The sequence below is a fragment of the Fundulus heteroclitus genome, chromosome 12, assembly GCF_011125445.2.
Source record: "Fundulus heteroclitus isolate FHET01 chromosome 12, MU-UCD_Fhet_4.1, whole genome shotgun sequence".
In the NCBI taxonomy this organism is placed as follows: domain Eukaryota; kingdom Metazoa; phylum Chordata; class Actinopteri; order Cyprinodontiformes; family Fundulidae; genus Fundulus; species Fundulus heteroclitus.
The window spans coordinates 39,283,210-39,308,422 of NC_046372.1; the positions used below are offsets into that span (position 1 = coordinate 39,283,210).

The window sequence follows — 25,213 nt, forward strand, 5'->3', positions numbered from 1 at the left end:
GATGAGAGTAATGAAAAATCTTAATCACTACGGGGGTTGTATGTGTGAGATCTAAAACCAGTGTAGTAACTAATAAGGTTGCTTGAATATATGAAAATATCAAAATGCTATCAGTCCCTTTAATAAAATTGTGCTGCTATGGATCTATCGAACCTGAGGGGTGAATTATGTTTCCTAATCAGAAACACGACCTATTGCATATTTAGAAAGGAAGGTTAGCCTTTTTTTTTTAATATTTTAACATCTATCTATCTATCTATCTATCTATCTATCTATCTATCTATCTATCTATCTATCTATCTATCTATCTATCTATCTATCTATCTATCTATCTATCTATCTATATATATATATATATATATATATATATATATATATATATATGTGTATATATACACACACCATTGCCACTTCTGTTAAAATTGTATGGTTGCGTTGGAACTAGTCACTTAAAAATAAATAAACTAACAGCAATCAAACATACATTTAACGATTAATTACATAATGAATATTAACAAACAAACCAGTATGAAATTAGCATGACAATAAAAGAGGGGAACAAATGTTCAAAGTTTTATCCAATAAAGTCTAACTTCATTTAAAATCTATCTCTCTTTCTCTGAGATTTGCCCCCAAGTGTTTGAAATTGTTACTTGTCTAACTTCAAAAGAAAAGTTTGGAGGAGAGGAAAAGGAAGGAGGTACTTTTGGGTGAATCAGCTTCTCAGCAAAAACAAAGCCTTGTCAGAAAATCAAACACCTTACTATGGCCCGGGCCATGTTGTAGCACCTCTCAGTGAACCACACTGGGCCTCTTGACCTGTGTTTCTTATTGTCCTCTTTCCCAGGTCCACTGACAGAAAAATTTCTACAAAACAGTTATTTGAACTAGCCTGGAGGTTGTTCTGTGGAGGGAAATTAGCAGGTGTCATATAGCCCAGGTCGTTGACAGATTTCTTACTTGGAAGCCATATAAAAAATACTGTTCCAAAAAAGTCTTTGAGTGCTCAGCACATTAAGACATTAAGAAAAAAACAAAAAAACTTTAATGGATTTAAGCACCAAGAAACATGGAAAGCACAACCAAATCCTATAGCAGTTTTTTTAGGCATTTTTAAAAAAAATTCTCAGCTAGCTTATTGATTATGTTGTTTTTCAGACCATCCAAGATTATTCTCTGAGTCTGTATTGGATATCTTAGACAAATCGCCCCATTGTGATGTAATCAAAAGGCATTCTTAAAGTTGTTAGGGAGCGCAGGTCCAAAAGACCAGATCATAATCATATGGTAAAATTTTCTTACTCATTCAATGTCTAAGATGTGCAATCCCCTTCTATGATGAAAATATACACTATATTGCCAAAAGTACTCGCTCACCTACCTTGACTCACATATGAGTTGAAGTGACATCCCATTCCTAATCCATAGAGGTTCAATATGATGTCGGTCCACCCTTTGCAGCTAGAACAGCTTCAACTGTTCTGGGAAGGCTGTCCATAAGGTTCAGGAGTGATTATGGGAATTTTTGACCATTCTTCCAGAAGCGCATTTGTGAGGTCAGACCCTGATGTTGGACGAGAAGGCCTGGCTCTCAGTCTCCGCTCTAATTCACCACAAAGGTGTTCTATCAGGTTGAGGTCAGGACTCTACAGGCCAGTCAAGTTCATCTACACCAGACTCTCCCATCCATGTTTTTTGGACCTTGTTTGTGTACTGGTGCACAGTCATGTTGGAAAATGAGGGGGCCGTCTCCAAACTGATCCTATAAAGTATGGAGCATGGAGTTGTCCGAAATGTCTTGGTCTGCTGAACCCAGACTCGTCCATCAGATTTCCAGATAGAGAAGCCCGATTCGTCACTCCAGAGAACGCGTCTCCACTGCTCTGGAGTCCAGTGGAGTCATGCTCTACACCACTGCTTCTGACGCTTTGCATTGTACTTGGTGATGTATGCTTGACCATTGAATGGTCAAGCAGCTGCAGCTCCATTCCATGGAGCTCTCTGCGCTGTTCTTGAGCTAATCTAAAGGCCACCTGGAGTTTGAAGGTGTGCAGTGATTGACTCTGCAGAAAGTTGTCGACCTCTTCACACTACGCGCTTCAGCATCCACTGAACCCGCTCTGTCAGTTTACGTGGCCTACCACTTCCTGGCTGAGTTGATGTCATTCCCAAACATTTCCATTTTCTTATGATACAGCTGACGGTTGGCTGTGGAATATTTAGGAGTGGGGGATTTTCACGACTGGATTTGTTGCACAGGTGGCATCCTGTCACAGCTCCACACTGGAATTCACTGAGCTCCTGAGAGCGACCCAGTCTTTCACAAATGTTTGTAAAAACAGTCTGCATGCCTAGGTGCTTGATGTTATACACCTGTGACCATGGAAGTGATTGGAAAACCTGATTCCAATAGTTTGGATGGGTGAGCAAATACTTTTGGCAAAATAGTGTAGGTTAAGATTATAACTGATCATGAATTAATCATGGATCATTTCAAAGGCTTACCGAGGTTTTAACAAGCAGAAAAGGATAATTTGTTGCAAAGAGCCGTGCATAGAAATAAACAGTTAATCATGGCAGCTTTAGGGTCAAAAACAATACATGCTGCACAATCTCAGGCCATCAACCGCAGGATAAAGTTGAACTTTTGCACATCATAATTTCATAATGAAAATGTAAAACGTTTGCAAACAGTCAGGTGTCTGCATGTCCAGTTCAACAGAGTGGCTTCAAGTTTTTTTTAGCTGCTGTAGCTGAATGGATCTGGCCCACACACCTCATCTGACACAGCAGCATGGTTTCCTTTGGTGCACAAGCGGCTTCACTGAATGACAAAATCGTGTATAACCTCGGGGGAGGCCACTGCTGGCTGACACATAACAGAAACTGCTGAGTTATCACTCTATGATAACAACAGCACAACGATCAGCCAGAAACACGGGAGGCCAGATGACTGTATCATTACTGCAGCTGGCAGCAAAAAACATGCTATTTATATAGAAGAAAAGCTACTCAGTGGGGTATAATGGGAGGCTTTGAAATGGTCATCAACAACCATAAATGTCTCTGACTTCAATAAAGCTCTGCAGCAATTTGTAACCCAAGATCCATTCTCCAGCCTCAGTTCAGGTGCCTTTTTTCCCCCTCTAAAGCAGCCAGCACCTCAGATGTGTCATTAAAGTCATCTCTAGATTCAGAAATGGGTGTGAGGCTGACGTTAAATGAAGAGTTGGATCTTTCAAGCATTTCTCTCTCCAATAATCCCATGGAGGGTGCCCGGTTTAGGAGCAGTTCCACTCGGTTTGAGAAAAACATTTTCTGAATTTAAAAGCCAACCAATTCTTCAGCATGCCACCCGCTCACATCAAGCGTTAAATTCTACTCAAAGCAGAAGCAAAAGAGATTTACATTTTTTCTATACGCGCTTTACAGCCTTTGGGTTGGCTGAAGATTTGCATTATGGGGAATTTTCCCTTCTACTCTCGACTCAGAAACTTAAATGTGTCATCATAGCTCCCTTTGGCACCCTTGGGTTTTGTATCTTGAGCAACATCCCAAGGCAGAGAAACAGAGGAATATCCATTAAAAGTATTTTAAAAGTCAGAAAATAAATTTTCAAATCAGCCCCAACAGAACTGTTTAACCCTCCTCCAGCGGAAATTATTGAATTTCTAATTACAGGTTTTTGTGGAGGCTGGATTTTAATTTTATACACAAAACCATCCAGCTATGAAAAAAATACATCATTAAAACTTGTACTTGCAGAAAATCCAAGAGACATTTCCTTTTTTTCCTTTTATACAGCTCCTTTTAATGATGTTAAAAATAAAAAAACAGTTTCATTTTAAATCACATGTAACTGTCACTGTTTCATAACAATGCCATTGTAATAAAATACAGTCTTCTGCAAAACTACTTATATTCATGGAACTTTTCCCCCGTATTTATACAACAATTTAGATCAGTGTGCTCTCCTATCCTGTGCTGTCAGGTTAAGCTGGAGTGCCATGCTATGGTGAATTTTCAGTTGTGCTGTAGTCTTTCCATTTTCAGATAATGGATTGAACAGTACTGGAATATTGTTTTATAACCTAATACTGCTTTAAACATTTCCACAACTTTATCCCTGACATGTGAGCTCTGAGGCCTTCACAGAACAGCATTGATATAAATTTACGCTCAGTCTCTCTTTGCACATTAAAAGAGACTTCTGCACATAACTGGCTGCATGGATTTTATTTAGCAACTATAGAGTTAAGGAGGCTGCCTGCACACCACACATTTCAGATTTTATTTTGAACAATGGTTTAAAATAAAATGGTTTAAAACCATATATCTTTTTGCTTCCACTCTGCAATTATGGATTACTCATTGTTGGACTATCATATGAAAACCCAATAAAATAGATTGGAATTTGTGGTTGTCATGGGACAAAATGTTTTATAGCAAGCAACAGGGATAAATACTTTTGCAAGTCACTGTAGTATAATGAATGCTCCTTACCCGCATGCCCAGCTCAATGTTCTCGCCTCCGTAGACTTCCATGCCTGGGTCCAGCAGGCCAATCTCACCAAAGTATTCCCGATCGACCACAAACGAGCAGCCAATCATAGCTGGAGTCCTACGATGCAAGAGGAAAAAACAAACGCATTTAGCAACAAGGCTCACAAAACCCATCTCAATGTTTTTCCACAGTAGTCAGAAAATGTGCCTCTAATGTAAAAGTAAGAATATAATCTATTTGTGGTCCAGCTTCCTAATATAAAAGCTTAAAGTCTATATCTGCACTCAGAAGATGGGTTTTAATGTTACGTATAAAACAAAGCATCTTTTGGATTGAAAGTTATTTTCCAAGAGACCAAGGCACAAAGGCAACATAAATATGTCTATGTCTGTTTTTTTACTTTATTGCAGATGGCAGGCTGCAGTGCAATCTATTTCAGCATTCTGTTTTGCTTTCACCTCAGCACAGACAGAGGCTTTAGAGATTAAAGAACAATGTGGACATATCACCAAACTCATGAATTAAAGTGTTATAGGGGGCAGATAAAAAAAAAAAATTAAAATATAGAAAATTATTCTCTCAGTTATATGGTTTTCTTTCATAATGAAGCAATTATGTTGCTGGATCCTGATATATTTGATCTAGGTCAACTTAATTTTTTTGAGTTGACTCAAATTCTTAGGGCTGGGTTTGATTCTTTTTAATTGGATTTGCCAATGTAATATTTCTCTGTAAATGTTTATCTTGTAAGAGCCATAGCAATTTTGTTTGAATTAGCTCAACATAAGTCTGATACGTCAATGGAGGACAGGTTTTGTTTAAAAGAAAAAAATATTATATGTAACTTCAGCCAGTCTTCTTGACATGAATGAATAAATCCACCTAAAAAAAAAAAAAAAAGGTTGATATGATTAAATCTGCCAAAGTATTCATCAGTTTGAATTTGATCTTGGTCAAGTTGGAATGAAACAAGAGTTAGCTTATTGATCCAGTCCAGAAACTAGGGATGTCTGGGTTTAATCTCAGGAGTTGGATGGGTTCCTAGTGTGCAGGATACAGGAGGTGTGGTGGGGGATTGACGTCAACACTAACGTATAAAATGTCTCCATATTATTCCTCTCAAAGCAAGACTGGTGGATTGACTCAAGGTAGCAATCCTGTTGTTCTTACTCCCCTGGTCAGAAATGATTTCCGAGTCTCGTTTACACTTTGAAATTCAGCAGCCAGCCGGATTTTATTGCTGGATCACTTCCTTGGCATTGCATCTGCACCAGTCAGCTGATGAGGAGCGGTGGCCACCTCACTTGACGAGTCAGGGGCATTACTAGGGCTGAGCAATATAACAATCTGAGCTGTGATGAAATGGTTAATAGTTTTCATGACCACCCTGACAGCAGTTTAGTATAACTGTATTTAGTTGAAAATGACATTACCATTCAAACTATGTTTTGTGACTGTGCTTTCAGTCCAGGTTTTTCTTTAATCGACCATGATTTGCTTTGCCTCAGACGTGTTGCAGCAGGTGTGAGGAGATGGCAGCGTAAGTAAGGCAGGGATATAACCTCGTACAATGTCCTCTCTGCTCATCAAAATACAACAGTGTGAATGCTGGGTGCGTTGTGTGTTCAGGTTGCAGAGTGTAATTTGTCCTTGATAGATATTATTTAATACAGAAGACATGCTGAGTGTGTTGGTGAGAAGGTGATGAAATGATGAAAAACGTTACAACTACTACTGGTACCAAGAATAATGGTAAATTTCACGCTCATTTAAACTGATAACTTGCATAAAATATTTGTGATAAGAATTTTTTTCATACCATGTGTATTAAAGGTGCATAGCCACAGTATTTAACTTTTTTCATTTATACGTCAGTAGCTCACTCTGGTTGCGACAAAGTTTTTATGAAAGACTATCCTGCTGGCATATTACTTGTTATTTTGGTGTTTTATGCTTTCTTTTTGCTCAGTTTGTTAGTAAATAAAGCCTTTCATGTTTATTTACGATTTTAAGGGAAGTACGTACTGAGCATGCCTAGCAGGGGATAAGACCAGGAAGCGGCTAACGGCTATTAGCATCTACCAGCAAAACAATGAAGAAAACTCCAAAATCCAGTGAAAAAAAGTTCTGACCACAGAGTTGACTGATGTAAGTAAATGTTCTGATATGAGGCTGTTAAAGGTTGTGTAGATCAGTGTATTTAATTAATAATAGTTGGTCTTCGATCACGCCGAGCTGCTGCTTTACTGTGAGGCATCGCAGAGGGTCAGGCTCGGTCCATCATTATTTACAATTGATTTATAAATTAACCAAACTGTCATTATGATAGTTCTGTGACACTGTCGCTAGATGTCGCCACATCTGTTTATCTTTGTTCATCGCGCCCGAGAGCAATATCTTTTTCGGCTCAAAAAGAACTATCAAAACATTATCCAGATGGAGGCTTGGTGTGTATAACCTTATTTTATCATGATCAAAGAGTTTTTTGGTCTGTTTTTATAAGCATATTACGTGGCTATATACCTTTAAGGTTGCAGGAATGATCCCCCAGTCACATAATTTGTATTAGTTGGAGTGGTTGAGTTTTTGTTAAAAGAAAGGAAACAAAAAAACTCAATAAATTAAGGACAAATCCACCAATACTCTACACTTTTAACTCTCATTATTCCTTTAGTTGTCTCGGTGACTGAAAGAGTAAAACATCAACAAAGCAACAGTAGAGGTAAGTTGCTTTAATAAAGACATTTCCTTAAAACAATTTGCAATGTAGGCTTGACTTAAAAACTCAAGTTAAAAAAGAAATACTAATTTAACACAAAACTAAAATAGAGTGTGATAACCTTAATATGCCTATATATTCCATTCTTTGTCAAGAGATTTGAGTTGGAACGCCTTAAAAAAATCTTCTGGTGGTCAAAAGTCCTCCTCAGGCAGGGTTCTGGGAGATTTATCCACGGTGACATTTGTCACCCTGTGTCCTTAACAGCATTGACTTTTAACACAGGTCAAGTGTTTGCCTGACAAATCGGTTTTGTGCAGCATTTTTACTTCTGTCAGGATAAACGAATAAAGCAGCTGGAAATATCACATTGGGTATTCAATCACAAGAAAATTTGAAGAAAACAACTGCTTACTGCCCTTTTACTGTTTTTTCTTCGCGTTACAATTTGTATGTTTTTACGGCTTAATCATAAGAGTTCAAGATTTCATAAATGTCCCACTTTATTGCAAAGATCCGATAAGATGTTTTCACCACTTAGGACATTTTCCACAACACAGAGCCTTACCGGATGGCAGAACAAGAAACGTTTTTATTTCACTCTGAGCTCAGTGTTTGTTGCTGTTCTCTTGCCAAGTCTTAAGTGTTTCAGTGGCAGCCTTTATACTGGGAGCATTACTATTTCAGAGTGACCAGTCATCATTTCAATTCATCTAACATGCCTGGAGAGAGTTAACCATGCATGTTATTATATACATAAAGACACTCACAAGTGAAATTTTCAGCCTCAGTACGAGGGGCATGGCAGTATGTAGTACTTTAAAGAGCTTCTGGGGCTGCATTGTGATTTATTGACTCTTTACTAAGAGAGTGCACTGGGCCATACGGTGTGTGAGCCAAAGTGAAAGAGGCTTTTAAGCTCAGACTTCAGATAAAACAGAGTGAGCCATCACTGTTGTGTTATTTTGAACATCCTGGATGTGTGGATAAGAAAGTACTGGAGACCCCTCAGAACGGTGGCTTCTATAGAAAACCTTTTTCTTTTTTTCTTTTACGACACTCTTGCTCATATTAAAGTGTAAATGGCTTTAAATCATAGTGTGTTAAATGACTTGTATCAAATTCATTTAACGCACTCAAATTAGAACACTTCAAAGAAACTGCAATGCAGAAGTAATGTTAAAAAAGCTGCTGCATAGTTCCCCACTGCTTCTATGTGATTATATTTTCATGACTGTAGATAAACAAACCATTTTTGTCAAAATGTAACTGTGCATATTTATGCCTACTAAGGTACACCGAATACGTGTGGCTGCTGACAGAAATACCGTCTTGTTTAAATTTTAAGTGGGTGACAAGGAAGCTTTCAAGTGCCATTACATTCCTTGGTTGTGCAGATAAAACGGAAGACACCAAGCCTTATGTGTCTCATCCTCTCTTATCCTTTTGACAAGCTACCTACTTTGGTATTCCATTCCTTACAAACTTTGTGTGAAATTGTTTGGGCAGCGCTTCCTGGCAGCATCAGCACTGTTTCCATTTGTAAGGACAGATTCAGCACCTTAGCGCTATAATCCCAGCCTTGCCACAAAGGTTTTGCGTCTTCTCCAGCCACATAGGCATAAAGTTATGATAATGTACTCAAACTACTACAACAGTCAGCAGTAAAGGCTAAATGTATATATTCTGAATTTTAAGTAGTTTAAGAGTAGTTTCTATCAAATTGCCATGCTGTTCTCATTTGTTTGATCTGCAAGGTGATCAAATACACAATATTTAAGCAATTCCCCTTACAAGACCCAATTAACCGAAGCCAATTATGTGAATAATTAGAGCCATCTGTTCCTCCTGAAAAACAGAAAACAGAGACTGAACATCATAGATCTGAAGTGGCTTCAAGGATCACCTCATAATTTGCTCATTCTGAGCTAAGATGTTACAGCAGCCATCCGCCATGCGGAGATAAATTAGCTTCTCGAAAAGAAACAAGGACTTTGTCTTAGATGCTTATTACTATGCTATGCGGGAGTGTAATAATTTAAATAGAAACATTATATAATGAACTTTGCCATAAAAAAGTGACTCTCCGTTGCAAGTCTTGAGGTCTCTTATTCTTACTTTCTTATTTACTGTCACATGGTTTGGTTATTTTTAGAGTACAGATGGTGTGCCTGCAGGGGTCACTCATCCCTTGCCCTAATAAGTTTAGCCACTGCTTGCAGTATGAGCGAGTAATACATGTATGGGACAGAGCAAGATAAATCATCATAGATTGAGATGCACCAATCATAATTTGTAGCTGGTTTCCAATCCCTTTGACCTGCTGATACAAATATGGGTAAAGCAAATATGATAAACCAGAGATTTTTAATCATCCTCATGTCAAATTCTAGTAGTAACATTAGAATGCAGAAAACTATTAGGGATATTTGTATTTTTATCTACTGTTTTTGTGTGCGCATATTTTCAGCATGTGTTTCATCTATCACTTGCAAGAGGATATTCCAGCCCCATCGGCAGGCTTACTTCCTACACCCTCGAATGGAAATGAACTATAAAATGAAAGAGGATTTTTTTTCTTCTATAGGAACCTGTCAAAATAATAAACAAATGTGTCAAATTTAATATTCATGAGGAAAGATCTTTGATTTACTGTCAGATGTTTTGAATTGTTAAACCATTCAATAATTCATTGGGAATACACAGCAGCGTTAATAAGCCTTCACATGATTGATCATTGATCTATGATATTAGGACCAAGGAAGATGTTGCATCATGAGTCAAAGAAATCAGTCAGTATTAACATTAAAATACAGTTTCAGTATTATTTCAAAACCAAAGACAAAATACATACAGTTTGTAGTTTTGTTTCGTGTAAGATTATAGGAAGGATCTAAATCTTTAAGAAATAATATTTATAGTTAGTGATCCGCACCAGTCTGATTACTAATAAAATATGTTACATACACTCCAAAATGCCAGCATTTCAAAATCAGAATTTTCCTCATCAGGTGAAGGATGTCAGCTTAAAAACATCAAACACAGATTAGTCTGAGCTCTTTTTGTTGTAATATGTACAGCCTTCCTGTTATCTGCTGAAGTCAAGCTTCATCCGTATCATGCTTCAAGCAAGTGTCCTACTGAAAAATTGTGTGCCTCTCCTCAAAATGATATTGGACTGCATCATCTGGGCTATACAGGAATGCAACATATAAATTGTTGTGTGGGCTTTCTGCTTCTGATACACTTTTCCACTCGGGAAATTATCTTTCTATTTAAGTTGAGTGTTCCCCATTTTCCCCTTCTACAAAATACACTTGGTTGCCAATTCCAAGATATTTTCTCACCGTCGTTTCTTTTTTAGCGTGCCGTCAATAATCACAGCAGTTGCAGATGAAAGCCTTTGTCCATCTCTGTCACATCTTCAAAATGGTTTCAATCTCCTGTACTCTCAAAAAGTGACCGTTTTGCACACGCTGGCATCCTTTTCCTACATTTTTGTGTTTCAATCCATCAAAACAGCCCCAAAAAAATGCCTTTTCGCCTGACCTCTGAGGATGACAGAGCCTCTGTCATTGATAGACACAAACCCTGAGAAAACAAGCGGCATAGTGATTTCCAATAGAAATCCACACAGCCGACACACTTCAGCTGGCCCCTGAGGCGATCCGTCTGCTGGCAGCCAATTGTCAACAGGGAAACCGACCTGACTCTGTAAGCGCCTGAAACTCTTCTTGTACTGCTTGTGCACCACATGCCAAGCAGCTGATGCTCGGTAATCTTTTATTTTTGTGGAGCTTTTTAGGAGACATACAAATAGCTCCACACACCAAACCGTCATTAGATTCTGAGCAGACGAAATCTGTATGTAGAGGTCACGTAAAGTTAATTATTTTGGCTTGGAATGTTGTTTTTTTTGTTGTTCTTGTCTAAATTGAAAAGCACACAAAAATGCTTTTGTTTTTGTGTGTGTGCAATAATTAAATAATTTTTGGAGGGTAAGCATCAGAATTTGCAGTACTTGTAACTTGGATGATAGCAGTATAAACCTCACATTTTGAGGGAGATCAAGCAGCATTAACCCTTTGACTTGCTTAGCACCTTTTAAAGTTTTGGCTCCCGCAAACTCCACAACTCAACCTTTTATATTGTCAGCACTGTAAAACAGTTTGCCCCCTCACAGATTTTGTCTTAATTTTCTTTTGTTGACAAGTTCAAATGTTTTAGATTAAACAAATTGATCAGTAATAAGTAATTTTAGAAAAATATATCCTTCATAAATACAAAAATGATGATTTCATTAGAATAGAGAAAAAAAAACCATCCAAACATACCTAGTTCTATGAGATAAAGTAATTGCTTTCTAAACCTAATAATGGGTAAATGAACAATCCCGTACCCCTTTCACGACTAACAGATGTGACATTGTCTCTCATCTGATTTTCATTCCACTGAGGCTTAGCGTGTTACTTTTTGAGAAATTTAGGGCTGTTTCATACCACCAGACAGGTTATCTTTGTCAAGTATTAAACTTTGTTCAATAATGAAGAATACTGTGTGTGTGTGTGTGTGTGTGTGTGTGTGTTATACTTTTGGAAATAATAGTATTATGGAAATGACTACAGGTCATAACCTCTTCCAGATATTTGGCTTTGATTCTGCTAAAGGAACATACATCATTACAATTAGAAATATAGGTAACAATTATTTATTATTTAGATTTTCATTGATAGACTCAAACATATGATATAAGTTTTGTTCAGTGTATTTTAACAGCGAAGCTAAAGCTACAATAACCTGTTTGATTTCTGCTGATAATGTTTAATACAAGTTTGAGTAAACAGTTCCTTAATCAAAGCCTGCCATCTCTTGGTAAGTCTGAAGGTTTTTCAAACAATTATCATTACTATGGAACATCAAAGTGTTCAAAATTAAATAAATAAATAAATAAATAAAACATTATGAAATAATTAACTACTTGAATAAATAAGATATAAATATTTAAAGTGACAGTAAAAATGTGAAATAACTCAATGCTTATAAAATGATCAGCTCATTATGATGAAATATTTTTCTTTAAAAATTTGTATGATGATAAAACATTTATTTCTCATGAATATTTTTCACAATAAAATACATTTATTGTTTAGGTATTTTTATTTAATCCCATCAGTTTTTATTTCGAAATGTAATTTTTTTAAAGTCCTCTTATTTCATAATGACACAGAGAAACAGGACGGGGCGAGCAGTATGACTGACTGCTTCTTTATCCAGACCAAAGCAATCTAACTCGGAGTTTCAGGGCAGGCCTGAAGGTCCTAAATCAGGGCTGCATCGTTTGAAGGAGCCGGTATTTGTGGGCCGGGTCTTGCAGCTATACTGCAGCTCACTGAATTGACAGTGCTTTCGTGTATAAAATTAATTGAAAACCCACATCATTTCCTAACTATTCAAATTCACCGACTGCAGGCGGCTATGAAGCTTCATTGTGGGGTTTGCGGCTAGGACGAGGCAGAGGAGCTGTCTGCGAGTCTGTGGAAGTGGAAAGGGAACCCCGGCTCCCTCAAGTAACTGGAGAGCTGCTTTCACGTTAAGTCGCCAATAACAGAAAAAGGACGAGACGTTACATTAATGAAAATGAATAAATCGGTGGAGCAGCGCTGAGACAGAGGGCGTCAGCCTCCTCAGAAAATGACAGGAGGGGTGTGTGTCTGTCTTTTCCCTCTCGCAACTGCAATCTGTGGGAGTAAGACACCTGAACGAATGACATGATTTGTTTGTGTCATCAAGAGCGATCCGATGGCCTGGACCGTGGCCTGGTCTGGTACGCTCAGTGATCGCAAAGGTTCGTGTACCCTTTACATATTTGTTATGACTCACAATCTTTTTTTAAGATGTTGTTTTATCGTCTTTCATTTTATTCTCATTCATTAATCAGCCACATGTTTATTTTTATGTTGATATAGAAATATACCATTAAACAATATTCATTGATGACAAATATTTGTGCAATTTATTAGTAAAATATTTTCCAACTTAAACACTAACTTTTTGAGCAAAGTTTAAATTAATTAATTTGTAGAGAATAATAATAATGAACTAACTGAACAGTTTGATATCTGAATTATTTCTCATCGCGTAAAAGCCAGCAGGAGTTGGAAAGGAATTGTGCCGGGAGAAAGCCGTTCTCTCTCGGGATTGTGAGCGCCAACCTGCTTAGCTGAAAGCCAGTGGGGGTCTGAAAGGACTTGGCGGGGAGAGAGGCGTTGTCTCTCGGCATGGAGCAGCCAGGGCTCGTCAGAGCACGTCAGAGCATTTTTTAAATCAAGTGATATGTCAACACACCAAGCAGATATTTCGCCTAAAACCTTTGTTACAGTTAATTTTATGTCACAGAAATATCCACCTTTATTCACAGCCTTTTGCTCCTCCCCACCATTGCTGTTTCCGGTTAACAGATTTTCTTCAACCCGTAGTGACACATTCGTCCGTTGCATTTACAGCCTTTGTCGCCTGCTGTAACATCATCGCCCTACAAATACGGCCTTCGAAGGATGCGGCTCAGTACACACCCTATAGTAAGCTGTTTATGGAGCAGCTAGGAAAAAAAAAATCACTGTTGCAGGTCGGACCCACTGACGCTGATTGGCAGGCCAGGTGATTCTGCTGAAAAGTGTTATTATGAAATAAGAGGGTGATTGGGGAAAATACCATTAAGAAATAGAAGTGGACTTTTAAAAAATTACATTTTGAAAAACTGCTGGAATTACATAAATAATAATGCTCCAATAATAATTTATTTTATTATGAAATGTTTAAAGAATGAAAAATATTTCACAGTAATGAGACTCAAGCATTCAATTATTTCACAATTTCAACGTCACTTTAAATATTTATATCTTATTTATTCAAGTAGGTAATTATTTAATGTTTTATTTATTTATTTATTTATTTCATTTTCAACACTTTAGTGTTCTAGACATTACACATATGAACTGATGTAAAATCTTTGCAATTTGATACCATAACTTGTTAAAACCATGATACCCTAAGCTAGTAAACTAAATCTGTAATGTTTAGAAATATGATTGACCAGCTGGAGTTGGTGTGTGTGTGTGTGTGTGTGTGTGTGTGTGTGTGTGTGTGTGTGTGTGTGTGTGTGTGGTGATGATGGGGGTAACAGCCCTAGTTTGTTTTTGGGTTGATTGAGAGAAGCTTTCTATAGAGGCTGGTAGTTGGCTTTATTGCGGCCGCCATATTAAAAACTGCTACACTTGTTCTCTCCCTCCTGACATCTTCATTTGTTTGGTTTGTCTCTTGTGTTTTAGGTTGTGTCAGGTGTGTTTAGTTTGGCTATTGGTTGGAGTTTTGAGTTAACCTGAAATTTGGCTTCGCATTTCAGGTTTTCCTTCTCGGGTTTTCTTTCTTTCTTGCATTTCAATAAACTGTGTTTTATGTCAAAGCTAAAATGCCTGTGTGGTCTCCCCTTTATGTTACCCCACCATACCAGCATGTTAGACGTAACACACCACATCAAAACGGCCTCCTGATCCTGCATCAAAATGAAGATGTTCATCATAGGAATTGCTAAGGGAAGGCTTTATTTGTGTGCAGCACACTGAACTACAGATCCCCATAGTTTGATGGCTCCATACATGAATAAGTCATATCCCAAAGCTATCCATATTTCATCAAACATCCTCATGTATAATGGAAGCTGTTCTCCAGCTCATGCCCTTACCTGATAGGGGCTGTCTCATCACCCTTGTCCAGCCACTCTTGTGGAGGGATGATGTACATACACCACAAACCCCAGTTGTAGCCGTGGGCAGCATTGGCATACTGCTGCACTTCAAATGTGTTGTACTTGATGTTGTCTATGGCAGGAAGAATAATGCGTGTATGATCCTCCTTCATCCGGGTCAGAATGGGTTCAGCCCTTTGGAAAGAAGGAGACGACACGTTAAGAGCTGACCTTTTTTAATAACTCATTCAGCAGCTTCACAGCCCAGCTCCAAAAGGGAATTGAAGGGGGAGAGAGAGAGCAGTATGCCACTTGGCAAATTATAGTGTGATTTTTACTTTATTTCTGCCATATAGAGTTTTAGACTGCCAGTACTACTATAGACAGTCAAGATTTTGGGTCTTTTAAAGACAAAGGCTAGTAATGAGTACATACTGAATATAAACATATTTAGTCAAGACCCAGAGACAGCACCATGTGGGATTATAAGGATGCCTGGTTAAGTTGTGTACAAAAGCCTACAAAAAAATGTGTTGTGTTAACCTGATGACCTCCAAAATGCCACTCTTTGCTGCAGCTCTTAAAAGCGAGCTTTTAGACTTTTTTCTTCCATTATCTTCCTCCTCACTGTGCTGAGTGGGAAGATCTACTTGGGCTCTCTTCCATTTTAAACAACAGCTAAGAGAAATGTACCTCTATGCCATGTTACATTCTAACTCTAGGAAAACAGGTACTCAAAAATTAATATTTGAAAGCTCGGAGTGTGGTTAACATGGAATGTTTTCCACTTTAACTTTTTCAAAAAATTTCAGAGTGAGATGCTACTGTCATAAAAGTTGATTTCTGTGAGGCTTTTTATCACACAGCTCTACAATGGGTGCCAATACATGTGAAGAGCACTTTATACATGACTGATTAACTTTTTTTAATGTCCTTATCTGACACCAGGAAGCTGAGTTGAATCAAGAGATCCTGACAAAACTAAACTCTTAACAGCTTTTGTTGGTCCACTATAGTTTATGCAAATCTGTGTTTGTGAATCTGAGTCGTTTCGCCCCTTTTCAAAAACATTCAAGGTAGGAAACAGAGAGAAAGTGCAGCGCTGTGTCATGTGACCCGCTCCAATGTATTTAAATATGTACAAGCAGCTTGTGGTGTAGGAGAAACAGAATATAAACAAATAATAAAGTTAATGAAGAAGAACCTTTTATGTAAGTTTTTTCTTTTGTTGTTGTTTTTTGGCCCTGGCGAGCTTTATTCACAAGCAATCAGTCAGGAAAAGAAAAGACCACAAATAATTAATTTCTGTAGAAAAACACAAAAGATTGTATTGTGTAAACAATCACTTTGTTGACTATTTCTGTATAGAATCATTATTTTTCATGCGGTTTTCTCCAAATAACGAGAAAATACCCTGTTTTCACAAGAAAACCAAAGGGTATTTATTCAAAATTGGGAGATACAATTTGGTTTCTCGTGAATAATATATATTTACTAGGAGAAAACACTTGCTACATGTTGTCTTCCATTCAGTTTAATTATTAAATGTTACTGTACTAACATTTTCCCTGACTATCTCCTCCTCACTTGCAGTATCAGACTAAGTTGATGAATATTTGTGCTTCCATAGGGTTTTCATTGACTAAACCTGTACGTATCTATCCAACTTAAGATCGATTTTGATCTTGTTTTGAGACTGTGTTGTCGGAATGTCCTTGTTGTTTATTTATGTTTATTTAGGTCTTGCCATATTTGTTAATGTGTTTGTGTTATTGGAGTTATTTCACCTTAATCTCTGTTTATGTTTTCCTCTAGGTTTCCTTTTCTTAGGTCAGCTTCTTCTGTTAAATGAATCTCCCTACCTCAGCTGCCCTGCCTTTATTCTGCCTCAGCTGCTACACATTTCCTCTGGTTCATTTGTCTTCTCTCCACTCCTGTCTTTGCATTTAAGCTCAATAGTAGTCATTGGTCATTGCTGGATTCTTGACTGCCCATGCCATGCCATGGGTTCGTGCCTTGAGCATAATGACCTGCTCTCCATGTGCAAGACAAACCTGTATATTTTCCTACTTATTATCAAACTCTATTTTTGCCATAGCCACTCTGAGTACATAGGTCATTTATTATAACCACAAATAAGTTAAATGAAGAAAACGTCAACATAAATGAATTGTCAATAAGTGCAATTTATGCAAAGGAAAATGATCTGGCCACAATTTAAAAGTTTGCATAAATGGCTATTTGTAAAAAAAAAACAAAAAAACAATACCTTTGCTTATGAAGATCCTAACACAAATCTTTTTCCCATGAGATTAATTTTATCAGTAAGTCTAATTTTGTTCATCTCCCTGAAGCCAACCCTTTAAAACACAGTAACAGATGGATAGACTCAGCCATCTGTTGAGTTCCAAAGTTTCAAACTGCTTCCAGCTACACACCCAGTCAAGTTGTTCTGCAACCAGTCAACTGGCCCATGAAGTTATAATGCAAAATCAGACACATATAAACCTTTCACCTGCATCTTTGATTTTTCTTTTTTATATTAAAAAAGAAAAGCAATCTACAAAGTTGGCACTGCCAAAACGACATCAATTTGTAATTTTTTCTCTAATTTTGATTTGTTTGACAAAGTATACTTAAAAAAACAAACAGTTTTTTTTCCTTCTTCACTGAGGACATCATTAGAAGTAGCAGCGGTGGGTTAGTTGACTGACCCTTCAGTGGCAACACTGCAGTACTGTCAGAAATGTGGTGCTACTGAAAATTAATTATCTGCATTTGATGTCTGTGTGTCTTGGTTTCACATCAACAACACAAGCTGTGCAGTAACCTCCTTCAGCTATTTGAAACTACCATTTAATCCAAGAATTCATTAAAATACACAAATGTGTCTCCTGCAAGCCGAACTTGTTAAATCTAATGCTGAAAAACGATCCCAAATCTTTGATCTTCCTCTTATATGAAATTCTTTACAGGATACAGCTCCTCTGCACATGCACGCATGCATGCACAAACTCATTTGAAGAAAGAGGGCTAAGATGTCAATGGAAACGGGCCCAGCCTGGCTTGTTGTTCTTATATGAAACAGAGTAATTAATGGAAACTGAGAGACTAACATTTTGAAGAACAGTGCACATTTCTGTCAGTCCCAAGCTGAGCCTTTTGGCTAAGGAATCTTTAGTTTGTATTTTTTCTGATGACATTTATATCAAACATTTAGGGTAGGTCTTTACTGTTGCGTGAGGTTTGATTTAGCTGTAAGCTGAAACACTTGCACTTTCAGAAAGTTTTACACATAACAACCTTGACACCGTTTTTCGCCTCAGCTTCTGTAAACAAGGCTGTTTGCTGTTTCTCAAAGTCAAAAAGAGGTTTTCTTCATCAGAGCTTTTTCAACTTGCTTTGCCAAGTGCTGTTGACCTACCCTGTCCAGCTAAAGTCTTTTTGTTCTTACCCCCTTTTTCCTTATCCGGTCTGTTGAGGTTTTCATTTGTGCTCAGCTTTCTTGCTAAAAACTCTACAGCATACTATGGTTTTTATAGAAATCAAAAACAATCTCTGAGACAGGGGAATCAGATGAGTCAGATAATGTGTTTAGATAAAAAGATATAACACGTCGTTTCTTGAAGTGTCTTAGAGCAGAATTGTGAGGATATTTTCTGCTGATGCAGCAAAGGATGAGCTAAGAGCCAGATTTCTAAACAGCAAGAAGCTGCTTAATACCCTGACTGTATTGCTGCCTTTTGTCTCAATGCCAAAGTTACACAGGATAACATTGCCTCATTACTTGTTTGACACTGCACTATACACAATTTGTTCGCTAGATAAGTTAGACGGGCACAGATTGTTTTTAAATATCTTAAAAACATTTTCTCCATGACCTCTGTAGTACGTGCATGCTACTTGACACAAACAAAGCTCAAATATCACAGCAGCGACCCAATAATAGTCTTACCCAATGTCACACAAGGCTATACTTTCTGCACTGATGAAGATCTAATCACCTTGGCAGGCCAGTTGCTTGAAACTGAGAGATAAACTGACAGCTTGGATGACTTTCTGATTAATATGACTGAAAAAATGGTCTGATCACTTGGTGGTACTAGAGCTTTTAAATGTAGTTCCCAGATAATAAATTGATTGTTATATAGGTAAAAAAAGAGACTGTTAGGCTATGTTCCCACTGCAGATTTTTTACTTTTAAAATCTTGCATATATCATACTCCAGGATGAACTCTTTGTGGCTCCAAAGTGACCCGCATGTGCAAAACAACAATAACAAGGAAACATTGAAGAAATAGGTGTTATTTTTTGAAGCACCCAACTGACGGCATTTATTATGTCAGCGGGTGCTGAAGGAGAAACTCACAAATGAGATTGAAACTCTGTATTCTGGCATTTCACGGAGCTTGGACTGAACAGAGGTCTGTTTTGTTGCGGGAATGGAGGGAGAGGGATTTTAATAACTTCACAGAGACCTCCTAAGGAAGAACACTCGTTATGATCTGTTGTATCACTTCACATCGAGGGCAGATTACGACACTCTGCTTCTGTTGTTGAAATGCGATACAATGGATTGCAATGAATGAAAAGCTCTTCAGTGTTCCAAAGTCTTCCTTGTGCAGGATTGTACAGAATTTTAGCCAGATTTGGCTTTAATAGAGGTTTTGTTCCTTCTGAGGTCTAACATATCGCTTTCTCGCCACTGAGCAGTGCTGTAACAGGCAGCTGCTAATGCTAACTGCTATCACTTCCAGCTGCCTCCGATGCAAAGTTGTGACAAATGTTGATAGAAGTGACACCAAAGATGCATTAAATCCATTTACAGTTACACTCCAAAATATGAGATATGAGCCAGATTCAGGACCACATATGGAAATGGTCCAAATGTGACTAGAAATAAAATCAGATAGGGGCCTGATTTGAGCATTCACACTGGTTCTAAAAAGCCCGACCAGGTCACTTGCCCGCCCAAAATACTATTTGGGTCACAGTTGCCTGCAGTTGGAACTGGACGTAACTTTAGGGCAAAAGTCTCAGTCCTCATGGAGTAGAACATTGTGGGGAAAACTAACGGCAGACAAACTCAGAGTATGAGTGGCACAGCAGACAATGTCTTCAAAATAATGTGTTGACAGTTAAACTCTTGCCAGTAAAAATATTTACTGGTTATTTGCAAGGAATTGAGATGTTCAGGTGCATCCCTTTACTTCCATTATGTGTTCAACACATGGCTCCTTGATAATCTATATGGTAATTTGTTAAGACAGTTATTTGGAAAAAGAAGGAAAGTGCTGATGTTGCCCCATCAACTCAACAATAGTTGTCTAAATCATATTAAATGCTGGCAGATTTGTAGGGTGTTCATTTACAGGTATAGTGGACAATCTTTTTTTGGCTTAGAGTTCCGGGGGGGATCACCTTACATATTGGTTGTCCCACATGGCAATCATTGTGACGCGCTCACGTAACACCAATGTGTATGCATGATCTTTTTTAGTTTCCACTTCCTGGCTGAGCATGCACTGCTCTAGTGTTTATGTATCCAGTTAGCTTCAGTTTCAGCCGTTCATTGCCGCTCCGCTGCTCTCATTGTATACTTTGAAAATTGCTGAGAGTCACAGGAAGCAAACTATCTTACCAGTTTATGAGAAAAAGAGGAAGGCCTCAGAATAAAAAATAAAAAAATGAGAGGATTTGGGAAATTTTCCATACGATCACAATGAGGAGCAGAAGAGCAGGTAAGACGGTCTTGCGTTATTGAAAATGTGACTTTGGCGTTTCTTACCAACATTTCCGGAAAAAGCTTCCACTCTACCTTTAAGGTTTTGACATGAGCGGTCATACGTCACTGAGGTGAATTACAACAAGGATACTTTTAAATCCCTGTGTAGGGTGCTGGTGTGCTAGATCTCCAAGCTACTACTTCTCAGAAAACATTTTTCCTGACTCTATCCTCCTCACTTGCAGAATCAGACAGTAGTTTCATTTTTCCTCACATTAAAGCTAACTCTGTCTCCTGCAATTGTTTTTTATTTATTTTTTATTTTACATATTTCTTAAAATCAAGTATGTGAATGAATGTTACAATTATGGTATAAATCTACAATGCAGAGAAATGTTCTGTAGTTCAAAATCTTGAAAGACATTAAAATTCTGATGAAACACAGGGTCCCTAAACTAAACATAGGTAGGGTTTCACTTAATTTCCAACAGTTAATGATAGTAAAGACAGTTGAGTGAGCCATTGGTGCAACATTAGATGTTTTATAGCTCAATTAATTTAAAAGGTACAGTGTGAGAAACATGACTGACTCAAGTCAAATTCTGTACGATTTAAGGGTAATGTTTCAGGTTTTGCTTCTAAATAATTTATATTTTGCATCCTGGGGTAAAATATCAGGCAAACATTAGGCAATAAAACATATATGTTTCACTTTCTTTAGGCAGAAACGTTTTATTTTTCCCAGATATTGAAAATTTTGCAGAGAAAAAGTTGAAATCAAACTACCTCGGGATTATTGAACTGTGAAATGTAGAGATTGACATGGAAAAATCCAATACATTTACACAAGGTTTTTAATGTTTTGAAGTAAAAATGCATTTTCAAGAGACTTGTGCATGGATGGAGAAAATTAATTACAAAGATGAGAGATATTACTTAATTTTTGTGATTAAGCTTGAGCTCACAAGGGAAAATCATGAAGGCTGACTGAAACATTTAAAAAAAACTCTATAATACAACATATTGTGAAATTACATTTTATATAGTATTATAAGAACTATGTTATTTAGTTTTTATGGGACAAAAAAACCCTTTCCGCAATGCTTTATACAATACAAAATGTTATGAGCCCTGCATGTTCTAATTTGCATTTGCTGAGTGCACATGGTAAAGGAATTAATATGGAAAGTGCTTCTACCCATTTTAAATCTTTGACTGTGCAACCAACCGCTGTAATTTTTGTTGCCAGTCTCACAGAGCAGCTTCGACATGCATATTTAGAGCACATAATAAAACTGGCTGGTCTTCTGCCTCCAATGAAAGAAGCAGAATTTCAAGAAGGTAAAGGGGTCCGCACAGAATTTCAATTCATTATGCCGTCTGGCTTCACCTGGAGCAGCTTGCAGAGGCAGAAAGCTGGAAAAGGGTCTTAGACTGCGATGTAACATTTGGTACCCATTCCAAATGTATTTACTCAGGATGTGGTTAGGTACTGAACAATTGTGGAAGCAGCATAAATCTGCGTGTTTTCTATGTTTCTGGAGGTCATTCTAGCCTGGCATCTGAAGCTCTCAGTATTGTAAGAGCTTTCTCATTCACTTCAATTCAGGTACTCCCGTGCAAAGTATTATGGGACCATAATTTACTTTTACTAAGAAGAAATGCTATCTGCCATGAATTTAAAGTATCTCTGCACCTGTATGACTACTAGCTATGAAGCACGGTCCCATATTACCAAAAAAGGAATATACTGTGTCCCATAAACTATTAATACTTAATACTTTATCAGGTTTTAATGTTATATACCAACACAAAGTAATTCATATACACATTTAAAATATAACAGTTCAATTGTAAATTATATCTGATTTAAGTGCTGGTCTAGTGGGTAGGCAGCCATGCCTCTTGGAGAGGTGGCAAAGGTCGCTGGTTCGAAACTCAGTCTGTCACTCTGGATCCCTGAGCAAGACCCTTGATCAAAGATTGCTCCCTGTGCACCACTCAGTGTGCAGCAGCACACTGCTCACTAAGGGATGGGTTAAACACAGACAAATTTCCCTTCTCTGAGACTCCAAAAGGGAAATATTTATTTTCAAAAGTTTTATAATAATCTGAAAAGTGAGGCATGCTAATGTAAGGAGTCTCCTTTGTTCTAAAATAAGAAAATACATTTAAAAGCTCAAAGCTGAAGTAGGGCGTTCTGAGAAAACCGTGGCCTTAGCCTGAAAATTTGAACAAGCACACCTTCCAGGTCCCTCCCCCTCGCTCTCTGCTGCGCTACATCCCTTCCGCACAGCTCATCCCCCACAGCGGAGCCTGCCGTGCTGCTTCAGCAGGGAGAGGGCATCTGCTCAAAGCTGATGGAAGAACACACAGGGCTAAATACAGGAAGAAACCCTGTTAGAGGTTGCATACGAATTACCACCGGGAAGGTCCATCAACAAGTAAGACAATATACTGCCCTCCTATCAAAGTTCAGACCTAAATCTAATTGGAAATTTGTGACTTGAAATTAGCTTATTTCATATGCTCTTCATCCAGTCTGACAGAAGGTAAGGTATTTTACAAAACTGCAGTCTGTAGGTGTGCAAATTTGGTCAAGACTAACCCAAAAAGTCTATCAAATAAATCTCTATAAATAAATGTGTCTGAGGTTGCAACATGCCAAAATGTGGAAAAAGTCAGGGGTGACGTGAATTCTTTTGCAAAGCACTGTATGTTAAAGTTGGGTGGATATAACATAACGAGTACAGGGCGTTGATTCGACCCAGATTTGGTTTTATACATTTCCAGTTTTTCTGCTTCTCCGATATTCTTTCAGTTATAAAGACAGTGGTTTATTCAAAATTCATCAAAGTGCTGCTGTTTGAAGCATGACATTTTTTTACAAACTCCCAGCAATAATAATATTATACTCAACACACAGTCAGCGTGGTGCAGATGTTTCTCTGGGGGTTGTTCATTTTTAATAACCAAAGATTTAACTGCAGAAGCCACATAAATATCAATTTCCCCGCGCTTCCTCTCAGCATCAGTGTTTAAAGCTATGGACACAGTTGGCCCTAATTACACAGCCCCCTTTACTCCTTCCTAATCTGCTTATTTTCAGCATGTTCTTGTTTAGAATATAACATACAACTGCTGTCATATGGTTGAAGCGTTATCAGGTGCTGGCAGGAATGGATTTATAGTTGATGCAATACCACTGTAACCATAAGATACAGTTTTATATCCTCATATTAAAGCAAAGCAGAGGTGTGGTATTCAGACGCCATAGTTACTGTGGTGAAAACCACCAGCCTCTTAAATCCTCATAAAGCAGCATGTGTGAGGGAATGGAAAACTGGTTTCCAATGCACCATACAGCACGACGCAATTATGTTTGCGTTAATAATAATGTGAACTAGCAATACATTTCAGCTGCAAATGTACAGCTCCCCTAGAGGGGAAGCCTTTGCCAATGAATCACAGTGCTGCAGCTAAGCTGACAGTGCTGTCTCTGGCTCAGTATGCACAGGCAGTGAGTGCAAGGTCATTGAGGGAGATTCACCACAACATCTCAGCAACCATCCATCTCATTTATCAATGAATGTGCCATGGTGAATAATCATATTATGATAAATAGGTATTCTTTCTGTCCTAACAAACAGAAACTGCAGATAACACGAGTAAATCTATCTGAATAAAGCAGAGCAGAATGTTTGCAGGTGTACAGACGAAGATAAATTCACGCACACATGTATACACATACACACACGTTCTCTTATAAAGTAGCCTACCACAAATATGCTTGTTGACGATGCCTGTCATCTTCTCCGTGGCTACATCCTTTCACCTAACAACAGCACTTGAACCATAATCACAGTGATATGGTTCTAGTTCACTTTGACTCCAGTAAACAAAACCTCATACAAAAGCAGATCTGAAGGCTGCCATGTCCGCAGAGCTGTGTGTAGGTTGCTTTATGGTTTTCTCCTCTTCCTTTCTTTCCAGGGTGGGACCGGCAGGCTGTGGCTCCGCAACTATGGCTCATCAGGAGGAGCTTAAAGAGGAGCTGGTTTCCTGGGCCGGCCCATGATTGTTTTGATAACAAAAGTGGTAATCAGGCACTCAACTCTTTATGTTTCTTGCTCCTTAAAGCTCTTTTACTACCTACTACTCTTCCCTTATCTCCCGTGACAGGAACTCGATCCCTCCATTTATGTCCAAGTTCTGGACTCCAGTGAATTGTTTCTTGGTTTGTTAGTGCCTGTCTGGAAAACATCTTCCTGAATCCCTCTCCTTCTCTCTCCCCCTCCTATGTCAGACCCTTGGTAACTACTATCAGAATCCTTGCCTCTGCTCCACCCATCTGCTAGTTACATGAAAACGTTTCATGACTGGCACAAATCAAACTCCTGTCAACCTCAACTCTGTGGATAGACACGCCTTCTTCAGGAATTCCAATCATCTTCACATCAGTAAACCTTAACATCAGCCCATTATTCATCATTTGCACAACTTTATCTAACTTTACCTGCC

General features: G+C 38.1%; 1 protein-coding gene across 1 annotated transcript in view; it reads right to left on the minus strand.

Annotated features, from left to right (window-relative positions):
• The window catches only part of galnt9 (polypeptide N-acetylgalactosaminyltransferase 9), a 140,524-nt gene that overhangs the window by 45,557 nt on the left and 69,754 nt on the right, over positions 1-25,213 (minus strand). Inside the window, exons 5-6 of the mRNA XM_036143973.1 lie at positions 14,965-15,162; positions 4,504-4,621 (exon numbers count right to left, since the gene is read on the minus strand). Of these exons, the coding sequence (XP_035999866.1) occupies positions 4,504-4,621; positions 14,965-15,162 (316 nt within the window). The remainder of the gene's footprint in view (positions 1-4,503; positions 4,622-14,964; positions 15,163-25,213) is intronic.